The following is a 17,973-nucleotide window of genomic DNA, read 5'->3' on the forward strand; positions in this document are numbered from 1 at the left end:
TTACGGATAGCCAGGGGCTCTGTTGTTTTTCAATGTTAGTTTTAATCTGCTGCATCAACTGATAACGAATAGACGCTGTCTACTACTAGTCACATCCCAAATCTCACAGACAGTGACATGGCTGAAGTGGCTCCATTACCACGGTAACCTCCCACCCTTAAAGGGCAGCTGAAAGTTCTGTCTCTGATATTTTGGTTAAGACTCGGGTCTGAAATGAAATTGAGTAATCTACCACATTTAATTCTTACAAATACATTTCTTGTTTTAGAAACATTACAAAGCATGGTCATCATTTAAAAAAAAAATGTAATTATGGCGTACAAATATTTTGGCTGGTGAAAAAATGGATTGGCTGGTGGGGCAAAAAGTACATTTTAGGCCCTGTTAAACACTATTATTGCACACAGAGTCCATGCAACTTATGTGACTTAATATGCACATTTTTACTCCGGAACTTATTTAAGCTTGCCATAACAAATTGGTTGAATACTTATTGACTTCAGATATTTCAGCTTTAGGCCAGTGACACAAAATCTCAATTGAAAATTCTGTCTAACACAACAAAATGTGGAAACGGTCAAGGGGTGTGCAGTCACTAGTCATGACAACAGTCAAATTCCACTTGATCGTTTAGTCACGGTAATTAGGCTTCACCAAGCTATGATGCGGCTGATGGTCATTAGTAACCTACCAAACTTGCTAACTGCCTGGTACTCCTCACTCTATTGTCCCTCTAACCATTCTGACATCAATGCAAAAGTAATCAAAAATCTAATCAAACACTTCATGAGAGCCCATGAGTTCATGTTGCGCACCTTTTCTATAGGCTATGCAATTACGTGAGAAAATAGTTTTGAGGGCCTCTTTAAAAATAGGATCCCATCAGCTTTCTATAGGCTAGGCCTACTATTTATTTCTCAACTTTCCTAATATTAAGCACATTGCTTCTCTTTAAAACAGGAGTATAACTGGCATGAAAATAAACCACGGGGAAAAGCGTCCTCCATTCGCTATTTAAGGGCATAGATGACTTCTATTTTTTTCCCCTGCCCCTGTTTTGAGAAAGGTGCATGCTAATGGTCCATTCTAAATCAAAACAAATGACACACATTCATTATTTAGCGTAAAGACAAGATTAAATCAGGAGTGGTCTGATGGGTGACAATATTAGCTATATCACTTGTGAATGATGCCCAGCTTAAGGAAAGAAACGGGCACTGCTTTTTTTTGCAACATTTTCAAATCATAGTTCCACACCTCATGTAGCCTAGCCCATAGGCCTATGCATTTTGATAAGGTTTGTATCACAACTAAAGTGGCCAAATGAATTCTTAATTAAGCACATTAATCCGCTTTACAACGGGTGTAGAGCCAAAGTGGCATACATGCGCAGCGTGTGAGTTTCCAGTTTGCGGAAGATAATTCTCACCAAAATGCAACTTTACAATAAACATTCTGATCTGTTGCGTCAGGCTCATTGCTTAAAACTGTTTTTTTTTTTATGCTAGTGGTTGTATTAATTTGTGGTCTATTGCCTCCCACAACTGTCCCAGACTATGTTTTGGAATATTTATTTATTGTTCAGAATAGAATAGCTCAATGTTTGTTCTATGGGGGATAGTAGATAGACAGGCTAGTGCTTTTGCTGTTCGTTAGCCCTACTCATGTTCTTGGCTGACAAAGTAAATGTGGACAGTTCTCCCAAAATCTTCAATACATGCCTCGGAATTGGATAAGGACGTGCGCAGTTGCATTCCCGATGTGTCTGTCTTCACTTGTAGCCTGTGAGAAAGACCCGATCATGTGATTGAGAGCCGTGTGAGTGAGAGGTGCTTTGACACGCAACCGGGAGAAGGGAATTCTAATTATTATATTCAGACCAAGGGTACAACGAGCACTGGCTGTAAAAAGGCATGGATTTTTTTTTTTTGGGTGCATTACGGCCACCCAAGGGGAATGCACCCAGGAAATTTGAGGCATTATTAAGTGCATGTCAAATTGTGAATGAGAGACTGATGAATTGTGTACAGCCTGCACAACAAAAACAAAGCAGAGCTCATGCATTTTCATAAAACTTTAAAAAAATCATCATTAGTCACATCATGCAGCCTTAGAATGTATTAAAAAGCAAAACGTATAGCTCAACCTTTGTATCACAACTAAAGTTACATGCAGTGCATTTGGAAAGTATTCAGACCCCTTCTCTTTTTCCACATTTTGTTACATTACAGCCTTAATCTATAATTGATTGAATATTTTTTTACCCTCATCAATCTACACACAATACCCCATAAACAGCCGTTTATAAACACCAAAATGTCAAATTAAAAAAAAATAAACGGATACCTGTTATGAGACTCAAAATTGCGCTCAGGTGCATCCTGTTTCCATTGATCATCCTTGATGTTTGTACAACTTGATTGGAGTCCATTTGTGGTAAATTCAATTGATTGAACATGATTTGGAAAGGCAAACACCTGTCTATATAAGGTCCCACAGTTGATAGTGCATGTCAGGAAGGTGGCCAGGGAGGTGACCAAGAACCCAATGGTCACTCTGACAGAGCTCCAGAGGGACAACCATCTCTGCAGCACTCCACCAATCAGGCCTTTATGGTAGAGTGGCCAGACGGAAGCCACTCTTCAGTAAAAGGCACTTGACAGCCTGCTTGGAGTTTGCCAAAAGGCACCTAAAGGACTCTGACCATGAGAAACATTCTCTGGTCTGATGAAACCATGATTTAACTATTTGGCCTGAATGCCAACTGTCATGTCTGGAGGAAACCTGGCACCATCCCTATAGTGAAGCTTGGTGGTGGCAGCATCATGCTGTGGGGATGTTTTTCAGCGGCAGGGACTGGGAGACTAGTCAGTATCGAGGGAAAGATGAACAGAGCAAAGTACAAAGAGATCCTTGATGAAAACCTGTTCCAGAACACTTGGAACCTCAGACTAGGACAAATGTTCACCTTCCAACAGGACAACAAACCTAGCACACAGCCAAGACAACGCAGTAGAGGCTTCCAGATAAGTCTCTGAATGTCCTTGAGTGGCCCAGCCAGAGCCCGGACTTGAACCCGATCGAACATCTCTGGGGACACCTGAAAATAGCTGTGCAGTGACGCTCCCCATCCAACCTGACAGAGCTTGAGAGGATCTGCAGATAAGAATGGGAGAAACTCCCCAAATACAGGCGTGCCAAGCTTGTAGCGTCATACCCAAGAAGACCCGAGACTGTAATCGCTGCCAAAGGTGCTTCAACTAATTACTGAATAAAGGGTCTGAATGCTTATGTAAATGTGATATATCTGTGTTTTTTAAAAGACATTTTCAAAAAATTCTTAACCTGTTTTTGCTTTGTCATTATGGGGTATTGTGTGTAGATTGATGATGAAAAAAACGATTTAATCAATTTTAGAATAAGGCTGTAACATTGTGGAATAAGTCAAGGGGTCTGAATAATTTCTGAATGCACTGTAACTAAATTAAGCGTATAGGAGTACTTGTTTCTTTGTTAACCGCTCAACATAGAATAGCCGCATGTGCGCACTCACTCAAATCATTTGGAGAAAATATCCTTTATATTTTATTGAGCTATGTTCAATTATGTTCTTCATACTATAAAATAATGCCACGGAATTCTAAGCCAGTATTGTCTGCTAAATGAACTAGTGTAGCCCACAGCCATATGGCATAGCCAGATCCGGGCCTAACATAAGGACAACTGAGTATGCTATTCTGTTCTTCTGAGATAGGTTACATTTTCTTCATATCATGTTTCCTTAGACCGGTCTAAAATAACTAATGGATTTATTGTGATGGTGTAGGCCAGAAATATTATTTGGCCCCCGAAAGCCCCCCAAATTAATTATGAATATATTTTTTTTCGGCCCAAATGCATTGTCCCAAGAAGGAAGTCACCCTACCCAAACAATGCAAAAGTTACATTTTAACTTACTTCATGAGGAGAGAGAATGCAGGAGTAAACTAATAAAGCAGGCAGCGGAACATTTTGTGGTGCTGCTGAAACGTAAAGCTGCAACCGCAGCGCAATCAATAGGTGAACAGCGCCTGGTGCTGAAAATATAGCTAACTTGTTATGTAAGTGTTGCACAGCAACATATGGAGAAAAACTACACCAGTCGAGCAATTCATTTCAACAATCTTCATTGTAATTTGACTTTACAAACAACAAGAGGGCTTATGCCTATATAAAATAACTTAACTGGCTGAGGTAGGCTTAGACTTTGAGGCTTAACAGAATCTTTCACAAAAAGATATGGTCTAATAGAAGTGGGCTTTTTACATTTTTATTAGGCCTACTTAAAATTTGTAACTGGCCAAAACTGTAGCATACATAATAAAACGAAAATACTGTCAGCTTGAGATCTAAATATTCCTGGATAACCTTTCACAATAATGTTAGTATTTACTAAATAGTCATATAGGCTGCTAAGTTACTTACTCAATGGGAAAAGTTGCATTTCCCCTCGGACACGATCTTGTGGATGTCGGGTAAGATGGATGTGATTTTGACCTCGATTGACTTATGTGAAAGCCGGTTCCTGTCGTGAGTCTATATTGTGTTCATAGAGGAAAATGAGGACTCGCAGGTGTAAGTCGATCCAAACATTGTTAGCACATAAAATGCACGTTTCTTTATTATGCTGTATTCCTCTAAGCATGCCACCCAAAACGCACACAAGCACTCGGCACTCCTGAGCGCATCCCTGATTTGGCTCGATGTCTGGAATCAAGTCATTTCAGTTTGAATTGCGGCCTCATCCAGCGAGGGTATGGTTTTCTTCGCAAGGGAGGAGAATTCTCCTCCTGGGCGGACTGAGAGGATCACGTACAAACACTATCTTTTGGCATGATGTAGTCTTCAAATCTGGTGGAGAAGTTGTCAGCTGGTTGATGAAAATCTTCCACCTCCGTGACAATGCTGCGGCCTGGACCCTCTGCCTGTCGTTTCTTCAGTGTTCTGAAGTCAGGCCAGATGCAGTAGCCTTCCAGATGACAAGTCTGATCGAATGACTCAAGCTTCCTAGTAAGGCCTCGAGTTTTTCCACCATGTCCACAACAGTTTTCCCTCTTCCTTGCAACTACATATTTAACCTGTTTAAGTGACAGAATATTCAGCCAAAAAAGGTGTGTGTGTGTGTAGCAGTTAAGGCTTCAATGTTCCTTTGTTGGGCCTCTCTCTGAGACGGGAAGGCCACTTTGAAATTCCATGCTTAGACTCAGAATGACGTCTGAGATTTAATAATTTGCTAACAGCAACATTATCATTGCAAATAAGACACAATTGCTTGGCATTGGAAAAATATGGTAAGATGAATGCGTATCTCTCTGTACGTTCTTCCCTGAAACTTCCATTTTCATTTTCCACCTTTCTTTTGATACTTTTTGAGAGCGACATATTCTCTTGCTATCCAGCTAATTGTTCTGAAAGAATGTTGACGTTAGAAAAAGTAGTGTAGCCTACAGGTGTCTACGTAGACCTGTTTTTCCCCACCAATCAACGCACTTGGAAATAGACAAAAATAATAATTGAATAGAGACATGGTGATTTTTATGAGCTTTATCAGATCGAAATGATTATGTTATTGTCACTGAATGTATTATGTACTAATCAGATGTGTTAAATGTTGTTCAATTTGAAGTGTAGGACAATTAATTGTGGTAATATTATATACTAATTATGTTCTGGCCCGCTGACTATTAGCTCAGAAAATTGTTGGGCCAGAGGCCAAACCTAGTTGACGAACACTGGTGTAGGCTATATTACATGGATTTATTCGACTTTTTAAAATGTAATGTTCCAAAGGTCGGCATCAGGCTGTGTGTGATAGCCAGGAGATGCTAAATGTGTTTGTTAATTCATGGTAAATTACTGTGAGACCGGAAGTTATTATTATCACTGGCTGACCAAATTTCATGACCGGCACAACCCTAGGTCTGAATACTTTCTGAAAGGCACTGTATACACTGAGTGCATAAAACATTAGGAACACCTTCCTAATATTGAGTTGCACCCCCTTTTGCCCTCAGAACAGTTCAATTCGTCAGGGCAGGGACTCTACAAGGTGACGAAAGCGTTCTAATTATGCTGGCCCATGTTGACTCCAATGCTTCCCACTGTTGTCTAGTTGGCTGAATGTCCTTTGGGTGGTGGACCATTATTGATACACACGCAAAACTGTTGAGCATGAAAAACCCAGTAGCTGCAATGCTTTTAACACACTCAAACCAGAGTGCCTGGCACCTACAACCGTACCCTGTTCAAAGGCACTTAAATATGTTGTCTTGCCCATTCACTCTCTGAATGGCACACGTACACAACTCATGTCTCAAGGCTTACAAATCCCCTCCTCCCCTTCATCTACACTTATTGAAGTGGATTTAACAGGTGTCATCAATAAGGGATCACAGTTTTTACCTGGTCAATCTGTCATGGAAGAGCATGTTCCTAATGTTTTGTACACTCAGTGTATCTCTCCATTGTCCTGATCATGAGTGGTGTGTAGCAATGCCCTATGCATGTTGCCATGGTGACAGCCATGTGAGTGGAAGCTTGTCGTTTTGATATACTGCTGTCAGCAAAACGGCAGAGAAATCAATGCTGGGACATTGGCAGAGGCTGCAGGAAGCAAGAAGGGGGGAGTAGCGTTCTTTTGAATGCTACCCTCCAGTCTCCAGTGGCCATACGACTAGGCAAGGTAAAATGTATCTTCGTAGAATTGCAGTCATAGCATGTCATTTTGGTTGTAGTGATCTTCTTAATCATCTGTCTAGGTTACTGTGTGCATTTACTATGTATGAGCACTTGTGTATGTGTGTACGTGCTGAATTACGCTGGTCCTCTTTTTCCCACCCATTTGCCCCAGCCCTTTGCATTACTGGGTGTGTTTGGGCCGGCCCAGCTCTTCTCATGGTTTGTGTTGCAGTAATCAGGCGGAACTGTAAAATCATATGCGGAGTGTGCAGGTCTGCTACATTGCAATCAAGTACAGTCAAACCATCTCTCACTCTCCTCTGGACTACACTCTTTCACCATCTTCTCGGTTCATATGTGTTCTCAAGTTACTGAAAGGTTTGCTGATCCTCAGAATCACTTTGACATTGAGGTCAATCAGTAATCATTTCTAATTTTGTTGTAACTCTGTTATTTTTTTCTTTCAGGTGATAGACACCCATGTTGACCATTAAGCTGAGGGGAGTTGAAGGAATAAGAACCAACCAAAGAAAAAGGGAGAAGACATTGTGTGGAGAGGAGAAAGGGACTCGACACAACTCAACATTACGGACTTGTGACTCATCATTTTAACCAGAGAAGAAGGACTGCCACACAAATGTGGACCTCCCAAAAAGCAGTAAAATAATTTCCCCTTTCCATATAGAAGACAACAGCAATAATATCTGTGATGTCTGAAAACAAAGACATAACGAGTCGCCACCTGCGGCACAAGCTGCAAAGCCTGGGACGACGGCTGGATGAGCTTGAGGAGGCCACCAACAAGCTCCAGAAGTCTGAAGATGAGCTGCTGGATCTGCAGGACAAGATCATCCAGGCAGAGGGCAGCAACTCCTCCATGCTGGGCGATGTAGAGGCGCTGCGCAAGCGGCTGCTGAGGATTGAAGGCAAAGATGAGGAGGTGTGCAAGGCGGAGGATCTCTGCCGCACAGTGAGGGAGAAACTGGAGGAGGAAGAGAGCTTGACCAAGGACCTAAAGTCTGAGATTGAGCGCCTGCAGAGGAGGATGGCTGAGCTGGAGAAGTTGGAAGAGGCCTTCGGCAAGAGCAAGTCAGACTGTAGCCAGCTGTGCCTCAATCTCAACGAAGAGAAGAACCTGACCTGGAAGCTCTCCTCTGAGCTTGAGTCCCTCAAGGCCCGTGTGATGGAAGTGGATGCATCAGAGGTAAGGCTGGACCGGGCTGAGAAGTTCCTGGCAGGGGAGCTGGAGCAGCTCAAGGGTCTCACTCAGACTTTTGTGAGTGAGAGGAATAGGCTCCTGGAGAAGCAAAGGGAGGATGAGAAGCTTATACTAAAACTGACAGAAAAGCTGGATTGTCAGAACAGGATCGGCCGAGCAGATCCCGGCCGCACAGACTTGAGGGACCTCCGCATTGAAGATGACCTCTCATCTGGCCTGACTAGCAAGCTGGGGCGCAAGAAGAGCGTGGACTACCTGAAACTGGGTGGCGACGTTGGGCTAAGGAATAAGTCAGAAAACGAGAAGAACAGCCTTGATGGCCAGGAAGACAACAAAGTCAAGGAACTCACCCAGGAAGTTGAGAGGCTGAAGAACCGGCTGAAGCAACTGGAACTGGTGGAGGAGGATCTCAAGAACACAGAGTCAAAGAACGGAGAGCTGCAGGAGAAGTTCCAACAGGAGAGGTCCCGCAGCCGAGCCCTCAACGATCAGGTGGAGCAGCTTAGAATGCAGCTGTGCAGTGGCAGCAGTCATGGCAATGGAGGGCTTAGCAGTCCAGCAAAGGTCCTTGAGAATGGCAAGGCAGAGAATGAAGAGATCAATGTCCGGGGTGGGTTCAGGCAGGACAAGCCTAAGTACAGGAGTGCTGCAGCTGCAGAGCCAGCCGCCCCCAAGTACAAGAGACGAGAGCTGTCCCCGCAGCACAAGAGGGAGACCAAGCTGAGGAGCAAAGAGCTGAGCAACTCTGAGGAAAGTTCTCCGAAGTCTGTCAGGAGGGCACTCAGTCCTTTACACAAGAGCAGGAGGACACCAAAGACTGGAGCCTTAACTGCCTCTGACAATGTAGTGAAAGAAATAGGGAGAAGGGTGGAGGACAAAACAACAAGGGGAGGAGCCCATACTCCTGTTAGCACGTCTTTGAGTGACAGCAAGAAGGTTTCGGTTCTTAATCGCTACCCTCCAGCAGCTAATGACCAGAAGCCATGGAAGACATCTCAGAAACCAAGTGAGAGTGAAAGCAAAAAGAGCCAAGTGGATAAGTTTTCTAGATTGAATGTTGGTTGTGACAGTGAGTCAAACAATTCTGTTGTGGTGCCTGAAAGCTCAAGCAAGAGCAACACAGTCTCCCCTCCTGAAAAGGATGCTTCTGCGTCTGATCTGGTGTCTGTGGACCTGGTTCAAGAGGCTCCTCCAGTGTCAGACCTCTCACAGGCCAATGGGTCGTACACTGCCTACAAGTCCCATGTGTCCCCGCTGGTCAGTGATCATGGCTCTGAGGGTCACTCTTCAGCCTCTGAGACTGAATCCACTGGGTCCAGGCCTTCAGAGCCTGTGTCCGAGGTGGCAGCACTGAGTAGCAGAACCTCCAACCCTCCGAAGTACTCTAGATACTCTCGCCTACAAGACTCCCAGTCAGAGGGTTCCTCCACCAGGAGCTCAATTGACGAGGAGCAGAACAGGCTGTTGATGGCAGAAGGAGGATCTCTGGAGCCCACTCACACCCCAGCAGGGATAGAGGTCCGCAGGGTCTGCAGCCCACGAGAGGCCCTGAGGTCAAAGGCAGTCATCAAGCCGGCCATTGTGGAGATTGATAGGAAGGAAGTTATGATATCCGGAGTCGGGGCAGAGTTCTTGACCTCCAATGGCAAGCCCAAAATCTCCACAAAACCCGTCCTGACCACCAACAAGATGACCAGCAGCATCACTATCTACCCCAACGATCCCAGCTCTTCCAGGACCAGCAGCCGCAGCAGCAGTGTATCCAGCGAGCCACCAGTCAAGGAACGCCACACGTCCACTAGCAACATTGTCATCGGGCCCAGTGAGCACAGGGGGAGCATCTCCATCCCCTATGAGATCTCCATTCCCAAGAGTAAGATCACCCTCCGGCCATCCATGGATGGCCCGGACGAAACAGATCAACCAGGGGTTTTAGGGATGGCCCGTGCGGAGACGCACCTACGCTCCCGAAGCAGCTTCAGCCTCCAGTCACCGGAGACCATCTCAGACTTCAACAACGACACTGAGTCAGGTTTTGAGAGCAGCAGTAGCAGCACTACCACCGTCACCAGCTGGAGGAGCCAACACCACGGCCACCACACCTCCCAGGACGACGGTCTCCCCGAGATGAGAAACCTGACTGTGCGGAGCACCTGGAGGAACAGGGGGGCGGCATCCGTGGACGAGCCTGGCCAGGGAGCCAGGCTGGACGGGGTGGGCTCTGAGGATGAGGTAGAGTCGGCCACCACGTGGAGGGCGTACCGCGCCACAACTGTCCTGGACAAGGAGGAGAAGGTTAATGCCACAGGGGCCTCTACATCACGGGCAGCCAAGCCGTCGCCAGCAGAGCTGTACATGCGCAGGATTAAGAACAGTGTGGTGACCACCAGGGACATTGCAGAGCCGGTGTGCCGGAGCAAGAGCTCTCTGTCACCCTCTGAGGAAGTTATGCAGAGGAGTATCCCCCACGAGCCTGTCAGTTCTCAGGAGCTCACGCCCCGGCAGACACAACCCATGGTGAGTTTAACTTCTGTACAAACTGTCTTTGAAAAGTAGCAGACCTTGTGGAGGCCCCACAATTTAGTATCAAACATGAGGAAATAATTCTGCTCAGTGTTTTTAGATTTCTGTCACTTCACTAATCTGACTCAAACAAAACACCATTTGTTTAATTTCAGACTAAAAGGTGAACAGCAGATTGTTGCCAGCATTTGGCAAATAATACATACTCAGGATATTTTGTCTTTTGAAGAATGGAAAAAAGACTTCCTTCAAAATCAACAGAAGCTACTGTTCTTATACCATCTGCTTACAATAGTTCTTAAGCCTGTTGCATATCTGGTCATTGATTCTTGGCAAGGAAATGTACAGGGATACTGTATTTGGCTCTATTAATATGATAAAAATGTCCTTGAAGTGGTGCTCAGTATAAAGTAAATATTACAAATACTGAGCTATATTTATATGCTCAAAATGTTTTCTAAATTATATTCGAATAGTGAAATAATTCAATTGCTCAGAAAAAGGTTTTGTTTTACAAGTAATGCATTTTTTCCCCAAAAAAATGTGGCACCCCTGTTTTCAATACCTTTCAATACTTCACATTGCGAGGTAAAGGCACTGAGCTTTTTTCTAAAATGTTTTATGAGATTGGAGAACACGTTGGGAGGGATCTTAACCTCGTCCCCGGGATTGAATTGCAGGTGCATAGAGCCTAGTAACAGTTTGGGACTATTTGGAAATTAGGGGTGGGGATTTACTGAGTGACATGCTAATCAATTCAAATTCTGAGTGAATCAAACAAATCAGGCGTGGCTCTAAATCAAGGCGGGAGAGGGTGGTCACTAGTTAACACATCCACAAAGTCATAAACCGTGTGTATTTCTACAATATCTCTTCTTAAAATCTGAATTTAAACCTAACCACACCTTATGCCTAACCTTAAATTAAGACCAAAAAGCGTTTTGTTCTTCATTTTTTTACTTCTTGCCTCTGGAATCTGTGGAAAGCTGTGGAAACTCTGTAGGAGCGAGCCTGTGACAGTTGTATTAGATTGCAAAAATCGCCAATCACCCTAACCATATTATTTTTGCGAAGCCAAATTGATTCGGAGTTCAGGCATATAAAGTTTATTTGTGAAAACTATTTCTAAGATGCGTACTTTCAGATTTTCCAAACTCACTTCCTTTTTTAAGTCACTTTCGCTGCTTTGCTTGCTTGTGCTTTGAAGTCCACAATGTAGGGGGAAGTTCTAAGGGGTTGAGCCTGATGGTGATGAACTGAGAGGTGAGCCAATTAAAATCGGCGGCTGTTTTCGACTATCCTGCCATTTTCATATAATACAACAAATGTTAACGCCTGGAGTTTGTGAAATGCCAGTGGCACTTGGATTGGACCCAGTGCTATGGTTAGATAACATGAAAATAGAGCTCTTTGGCCATGCACAGCACTGGTGGGTTTGCCATCAAATAAGGATCCATAAGCAGAAAATAACCTCATAATAGGGATGGATGGGCATTTGAAATGATTTCCCTAATCGAATAATATATATACACTATCGGTCAAAAGTTTTAGAACACCTACTCATTCAAGGGTTTATCTTTTACTTTTTACTCTTTTCTACATTGTAGAATAATAATGAAGACATCAAAACTATGAAATAACACATATGGAATCATGTAGTAACCAAAAAAGTGTTAAACAAATCAAAATATATTTTACATTTGAGCTTCTTCAAATAGCCACCCTTTCCCTTGATAACAGCTTTGCTCACTCTTGCCATTCTCTCAACCAGCTCCATGAGGTAGTCACCTGGAATACATTTCAATTAAGAGGTGTGCCTTCTTAAAGTTAATTTGTGGAATTTCTTTCCTTAATACATTTGAGCCAATCAGTTGTGTTGTGACAAGGTAGGGGTGGTATACAGAAGGTGGCTCTATTTGGTAAAAGACCAAGTCCATATTATGACAATCACAGCTCAAATAAGCAAAGAGAAACGACAGCCCATCATTACTTTAAGACATGAAGGTCAGTCAATACGAAATAACTTGAGTGCAGTCGCAAAAACCATCAAGCGCTATGATGAAATTGGCTCTCATGAGGACCACCACAGGAATGGAAGACCCAGAGTTACCTCTGCTGCAGAGGATAAGGTCATTAGAGTTACCAGCCTCAGAAATTGCAGCCCAAATAAATGCTTCAGAGTTCAAGTAACAGACACATCTCAACATCAACTGTTCAGAGGAGACTGTGTGGATCACGCCTTCATGATTGAATTGCTGCAAAGAAACCACAACTAAAGGACACCAATAAGAAGAAGAGACTTGCTTGGGCCAAGAAACACGAGCAAAGGACATTAGACCGGTGAAACTTTGTCCTTTGGTATGGTGTCCAAATGTGTGATTTTTGGTTCCACCCGCCATGTCTTTGTGAGGTGCAGAGTAGGTGAACGGATGATCTCCGCATGTGTATTTCCCACCGTAAAATAGGGAGGAGGTGTTATGGTGTGGGGGTGCTTTGCTGGTGACACTGTCTGATTTTATTTAGAATGCAATGCACACTTAACCAGCATTGCTACCACAGCATTCTGCAGCGATACGCCATCCCATCTGGTTTGGGCTTAGTGTAAGGGCTATTTTACCAAGAAGGAGAGTGATTGAGTGATGCATCAGATGACCTGGCCTCCACGATCCCCCGATCTCAACCCAATTGAGGTGGTTTGGGATGAGTTGGACCGCAGAGTGACGGAAAAGCAGCCAACAGGTGCTCAGCATATGTGGGAACTCCTTCAAGACTGTTGGAAAAGCATACCAGGTGCAGCTGATTTCTGAGAATCCCAAGCATGTACAAAGCTGTCATCAAGGCAAAGGGTGGCTATTTGAAGAATCTCAAATATAAAATATATTTTGATTTGTTAAACACTTTTTTTGGTTACTACATGATTCCATATGTGTTATTTCATAGTTTTGATGTCTTCACTATTATTCTACAACGTAGACATTTTTTTTAAATAAAGAAAAACCCTTGAATGAGTAGGTGTTCTAAAACTTTAGACAGGTAAAAAGACCAAGTAAAAGTTAGGATCAGCACGTAGAGTGTGTGTGTGTGTGAGTGTGATATATATATACTGCTCAAAAAAATAAAGGGAACACTAAAATAACACATCCTAGATCTGAATGAATGAAATAATCTTATTAAATACTTTTTTCTTTACATGGTTGAATGTGCTGACAACAAAATCACACAAAAATAATCAATGGAAATCCAATTTATCAACCCATGGAGGTCTGGATTTGGAGTCACACTCAAAATGAAAGTGGAAAACCACACTACAGGCTGATCCAACTTTGATGTAATGTCCTTAAAACAAGTCAAAATGAGGCTCAGTAGTGTGTGTGGCCTCCACGTGCCTGTATGACCTCCTTACAACGCCTGGGCATGTTCCTGATGAGGTGGCGGATGGTCTCCTGAGGGATCTCCTCCCAGACATGGACTAAAGCATCCGCCAACTCCTGGACAGTCTGTGGTGCAATGTGGCGTTGGTGGATGGAGCGAGACATGATGTCCCAGATGTGCTCAATTGGATTCAGGTCTGGGGAACAGGCGGGCCAGTCCATAGCATCAATGCCTTCCTCATGCAGGAACTGCTGACACACTCCAGCCACATGAGGTCTAACATTGTCTTGCATTAGGAGGAACCCAGGGCCAACCACACCAGCATATGGTCTCACAAGGGGTCTGAGGATCTCATCTCGGTACCTAATGGCAGTCAGGCTACCTCTGGCGAGCACATGGAGGGCTGTGCGGCCCCCCAAAGAAATGCCACCCCACACCATGACTGACCCACCTCCAAACCGGTCATGCTGGAGGATGTTGCAGGCAGCAGAACGTTCTCCACGGCGTCTCCAGACTCTGTCACGTCTGTCACGTGCTCAGTGTGAACCTGCTTTCATCTGTGAAGAGCACAGGGCGCCAGTGGCGAATTTGCCAATCTTGGTGTTCTCTGGCAAATGCCAAACGTCCTGCACGGTGTTGGGCTGTAAGCACAACCCCCACCTGTGGATGTCGGGCCATCATACCACCCTCATGGAGTCTGTTTCTGACCGTTTGAGCAGACACATGCACATTTGTGGCCTGCTGGAGGTCATTTTGCAGGGCTCTGGCAGTGCTCCTCCTGCTTCTCCTTGCACAAAGGCGGAGGTAGCGGTCCTGCTGCTGGGTTGTTGCCCTCCTACGGCCTCCTCCACGTCTCCTGATGTACTGGCCTGTCTCCTGGTAGCGCCTCCATGCTTTGGACACTACGCTGACAGACACAGCAAACCTTCTTGCTACAGCTCGCATTGATGTGCCATCCTGGATGAGCTGCACTACCTGAGACACTTGTGTGGGTTGTAGACTCCGTCTCATGCTACCACTAGAGTGAAAGCACCGCCAGCATTCAAAAGTGACCAAAAAATCTGCCAGGAAGCATAGGAACTGAGAAGTGGTCTGTGGTCACCACCTGCAGATCCACTCCTTTATTGGGGGTGTCTTGCTAATTGCCTATAATTTCCACCTGTTGTCTATTCCATTTGCACAACAGCATGTGAAATTTATTGTCAATCAGTGTTGCTTCCTAAGTGGACAGTTTGATTTCACAGAAGTGTGATTGACTTGGAGTTACATTGTGTTGTTTAAGTGTTCCCTTTATTTTTTTGAGCAGTGTATATATATTTTTATATTTTGGTCTAAATTCCATTAAAAAAAATAATAATTATATCTAAACTCTCTTGACCAATCAGAGTGACGGAAAATGCCACAACAGTAGACAATGCGCAGTTGTTTTCAGGGTGCTATTTCAGTATTTGTTGGCAAACAGTAGCCTAGGCTAACAGCAACAGTGAAACATAAGTCAGATGTTCGCCTTAATAGAACTGATTCTGTTTCAAAAAAAGTTTTCTGGTGCGTGCTTTGCATTGATCTTTGTCTTGTGTTGTGGACCCTACATTGGTGCGTGCCTGTAGACTAATTAAGCAATAAGGCCCAAGGATGCGTGGTATATGGCCAATATACTCGGGTTGCAGCGTGCCTGGACACAGCCCTTAGCCGTGGTATATTTGCCATATATCACAAACCCCTGAGGTGCCCTATTGCGATTATAAACTGGTTACCAATGTAATTCGAGCAGTAAAATTAAATGTTTTGTCATACGCGTGGTATACGGTGATACACCACGGCTGTCAGCCAATCAGCATTCAGGGCTCGACCCACCCACTTTGTAATCGCTATTTGAATAGCATACCGTTGTCAGGGCTCACCCAAGGGCTAAATGGCCTATAATAGTCAAATGCCTTTTCATGTAAAACGCAACGCATTACTGATGAGACAAAATTACCTTGAAAATAAAACAATCACTTTACGCATCCTCAGAACTCTAGGTTACATTTACAGTCCGCAACTGTAAACAATGTAGGCTACTGTCAAAGCCACGTGACGTCTGAAGCAGCAGTATCTCAAGCAGTACATAAATACAATATTCTAAAGTTTGTTGTTTTATTAAATTAAGCATTTCAAATGTCATGGTATATCCTTGTGTGTACCATGGACAATTCAATTTAGACCAATCTTTTTCATGGTTAAAATGGGCCTTTTAACGTCTGGTTGGATATGGGCATTTCCATCTAAAAGGACCCATAAGCGCCAACGTGAAGTTCATAGAAGCATGTGCATTTTGGGTGCCAACTAATATCAACAGTTATAATTGGAGAAATTTTTGGCCTTCTGTAAGTTTAAGAAACATTTCCTTGAGCCTTGTAATTCCGTTACGAAAAACTCACATATCTTTAAGAAATTTTTAAATTTCTCTCCCTCATGAGGAATGAGGATAATAAAAGTTCACAGAAATCAGAAATAAAGGTAGACCTACCAATTACTTAGTGTTTTTACTGATATCAAGTTTGTTTCTGAATTAAGTGACTAAAACTCATTCTGTTTCCAAATCGGTAATGGAATTACCGAAAAATCAGTAATGGAATTACTGCAATTGAATTGGCTACAATGGGAAATCATAGTAGTCACTAACCGCTACTGTCCTACCTTCCACTGGCATACTGTTATGTTCAACTCCTCATTTTTTTTTCTCTCTTTCTTGTGAAAACAGTCTGGGCCCGGTTTCACGATAGCGATGGAATTTAGGCTTACGAGTGTTTTTAACAATGCATTTTTCCTACAACGGCCAAAGATATTTCCTTAAACACCACGCAGAGAGAGCGGTCGCTAAGTGTGTCGTTGGCGCACGTGTCGATACTAATAGGATCAAAAGAATGGATCAGCTTTCACCGTTCAAATCTTTCCTTTAACATTCTAATTATTTCACAATACTGATGATGGATCAGCACATAGAGGATATTACCACCTAAGGCTGCAAATATTGTGGTGGCTTATTCTAATGCTTACCCAATAAAAATACACTAAATCACTGATTTGGCACATAATTGCACACATTAGGCTGCACATGAAATACACTGAGTGTACAAAACATTAGGACCACCTTCATAATATTGAGTTGAACCCCCTTTTGCCTTCAGAACAGCCTAAGTTCGTCGGGGTATGGACTCTAAAAGGTGTCGGAAGCGTTCCACAAGGATGCTGGCCCATGTTGACTCCAAAGTTTTCCGTAGTTGTCAAGTTGTCTGAATGTCCTTTGGGTGGTGGACCATTCTTGATGCACACAGGAAACTGTTGAGCGTGAAAAACCCAGCAGGGTGCGTGCTCAGCTCCCTCCTGTACTCCTTGTTTACCCATGACTGCGCGGCCATCCACTCCAACTCAATCATCAAGTTTGCAGACGACACAACAGTGGCAGGCCTGATTACCAACAACGACCAGACCACCTACAGAGAGGAGGTGAGGGCCCAGGGGTAGTGGTGTCAGGAAAATAACTTCTCCCTCAACGTCAACAAAACGAAGGAGCTGATTGTGGACTTTGGGATACAGCAGAGGGCGCACGAGAAGGTGAAAAGCTTCAAGTTCTTCAACGTACACATCACTGACTATCTGAAATGGTCCACCCACACAGACCGTGTGGTGAAGGCGCAACAGCGCCTCTTCATCCTCAGGAGGCTGAAGAAATTCTGCTTGGCCCCCCTAAAACCCTCAATCTTTTACAGATGCACCATTGAGAGCATCCTGTCAGACTGTATCTACGCCTGATACAGCAACTACACTGTCTGTAACCACAAGGCTTCCCAGAGGGTGGTGCGGTCAGCCCAGCGCATCACCAGAAGCACACTGCCTGCCCTTCAGGACATCTACAGCACCCGATGTCAAAGGAAGGCCAAGAAGATCATCAAGGACCTCAGCCACCCGAGCCACAGCCTGTTCACCCCGCTATCATCCAGAAGGCGAGGTCAGTACAGGTGCATCAAAGCTAGGACCGAGAGACTGAAAACGGCTTCTATCTCAAGGCCATCAGACTGTTAAATAGCCATCACTAGCCGGCCTCCACCCAGTACCTTGCCCTGAACTTAGTCACTGGCACTAGCCGGCTACCACCCAGT

General features: G+C 44.1%; 1 protein-coding gene across 1 annotated transcript in view; it reads left to right on the forward strand.

Annotated features, from left to right (window-relative positions):
* LOC106610673 (leucine zipper protein 1) overlaps positions 1-17,973 on the forward strand; it is a 98,750-nt gene that overhangs the window by 62,073 nt on the left and 18,704 nt on the right. Inside the window, exon 3 of the mRNA XM_014210121.3 lies at positions 7,185-10,453. Within this exon, the coding sequence (XP_014065596.3) occupies positions 7,427-10,453 (3,027 nt within the window). The 5' untranslated portion in view covers positions 7,185-7,426. The remainder of the gene's footprint in view (positions 1-7,184; positions 10,454-17,973) is intronic.

The sequence above is a fragment of the Salmo salar genome, chromosome 09 (genome assembly GCF_965601325.2).
Source record: "Salmo salar chromosome 09, fSalSal1, whole genome shotgun sequence".
Classification (NCBI taxonomy): Eukaryota; Metazoa; Chordata; class Actinopteri; order Salmoniformes; family Salmonidae; genus Salmo; species Salmo salar.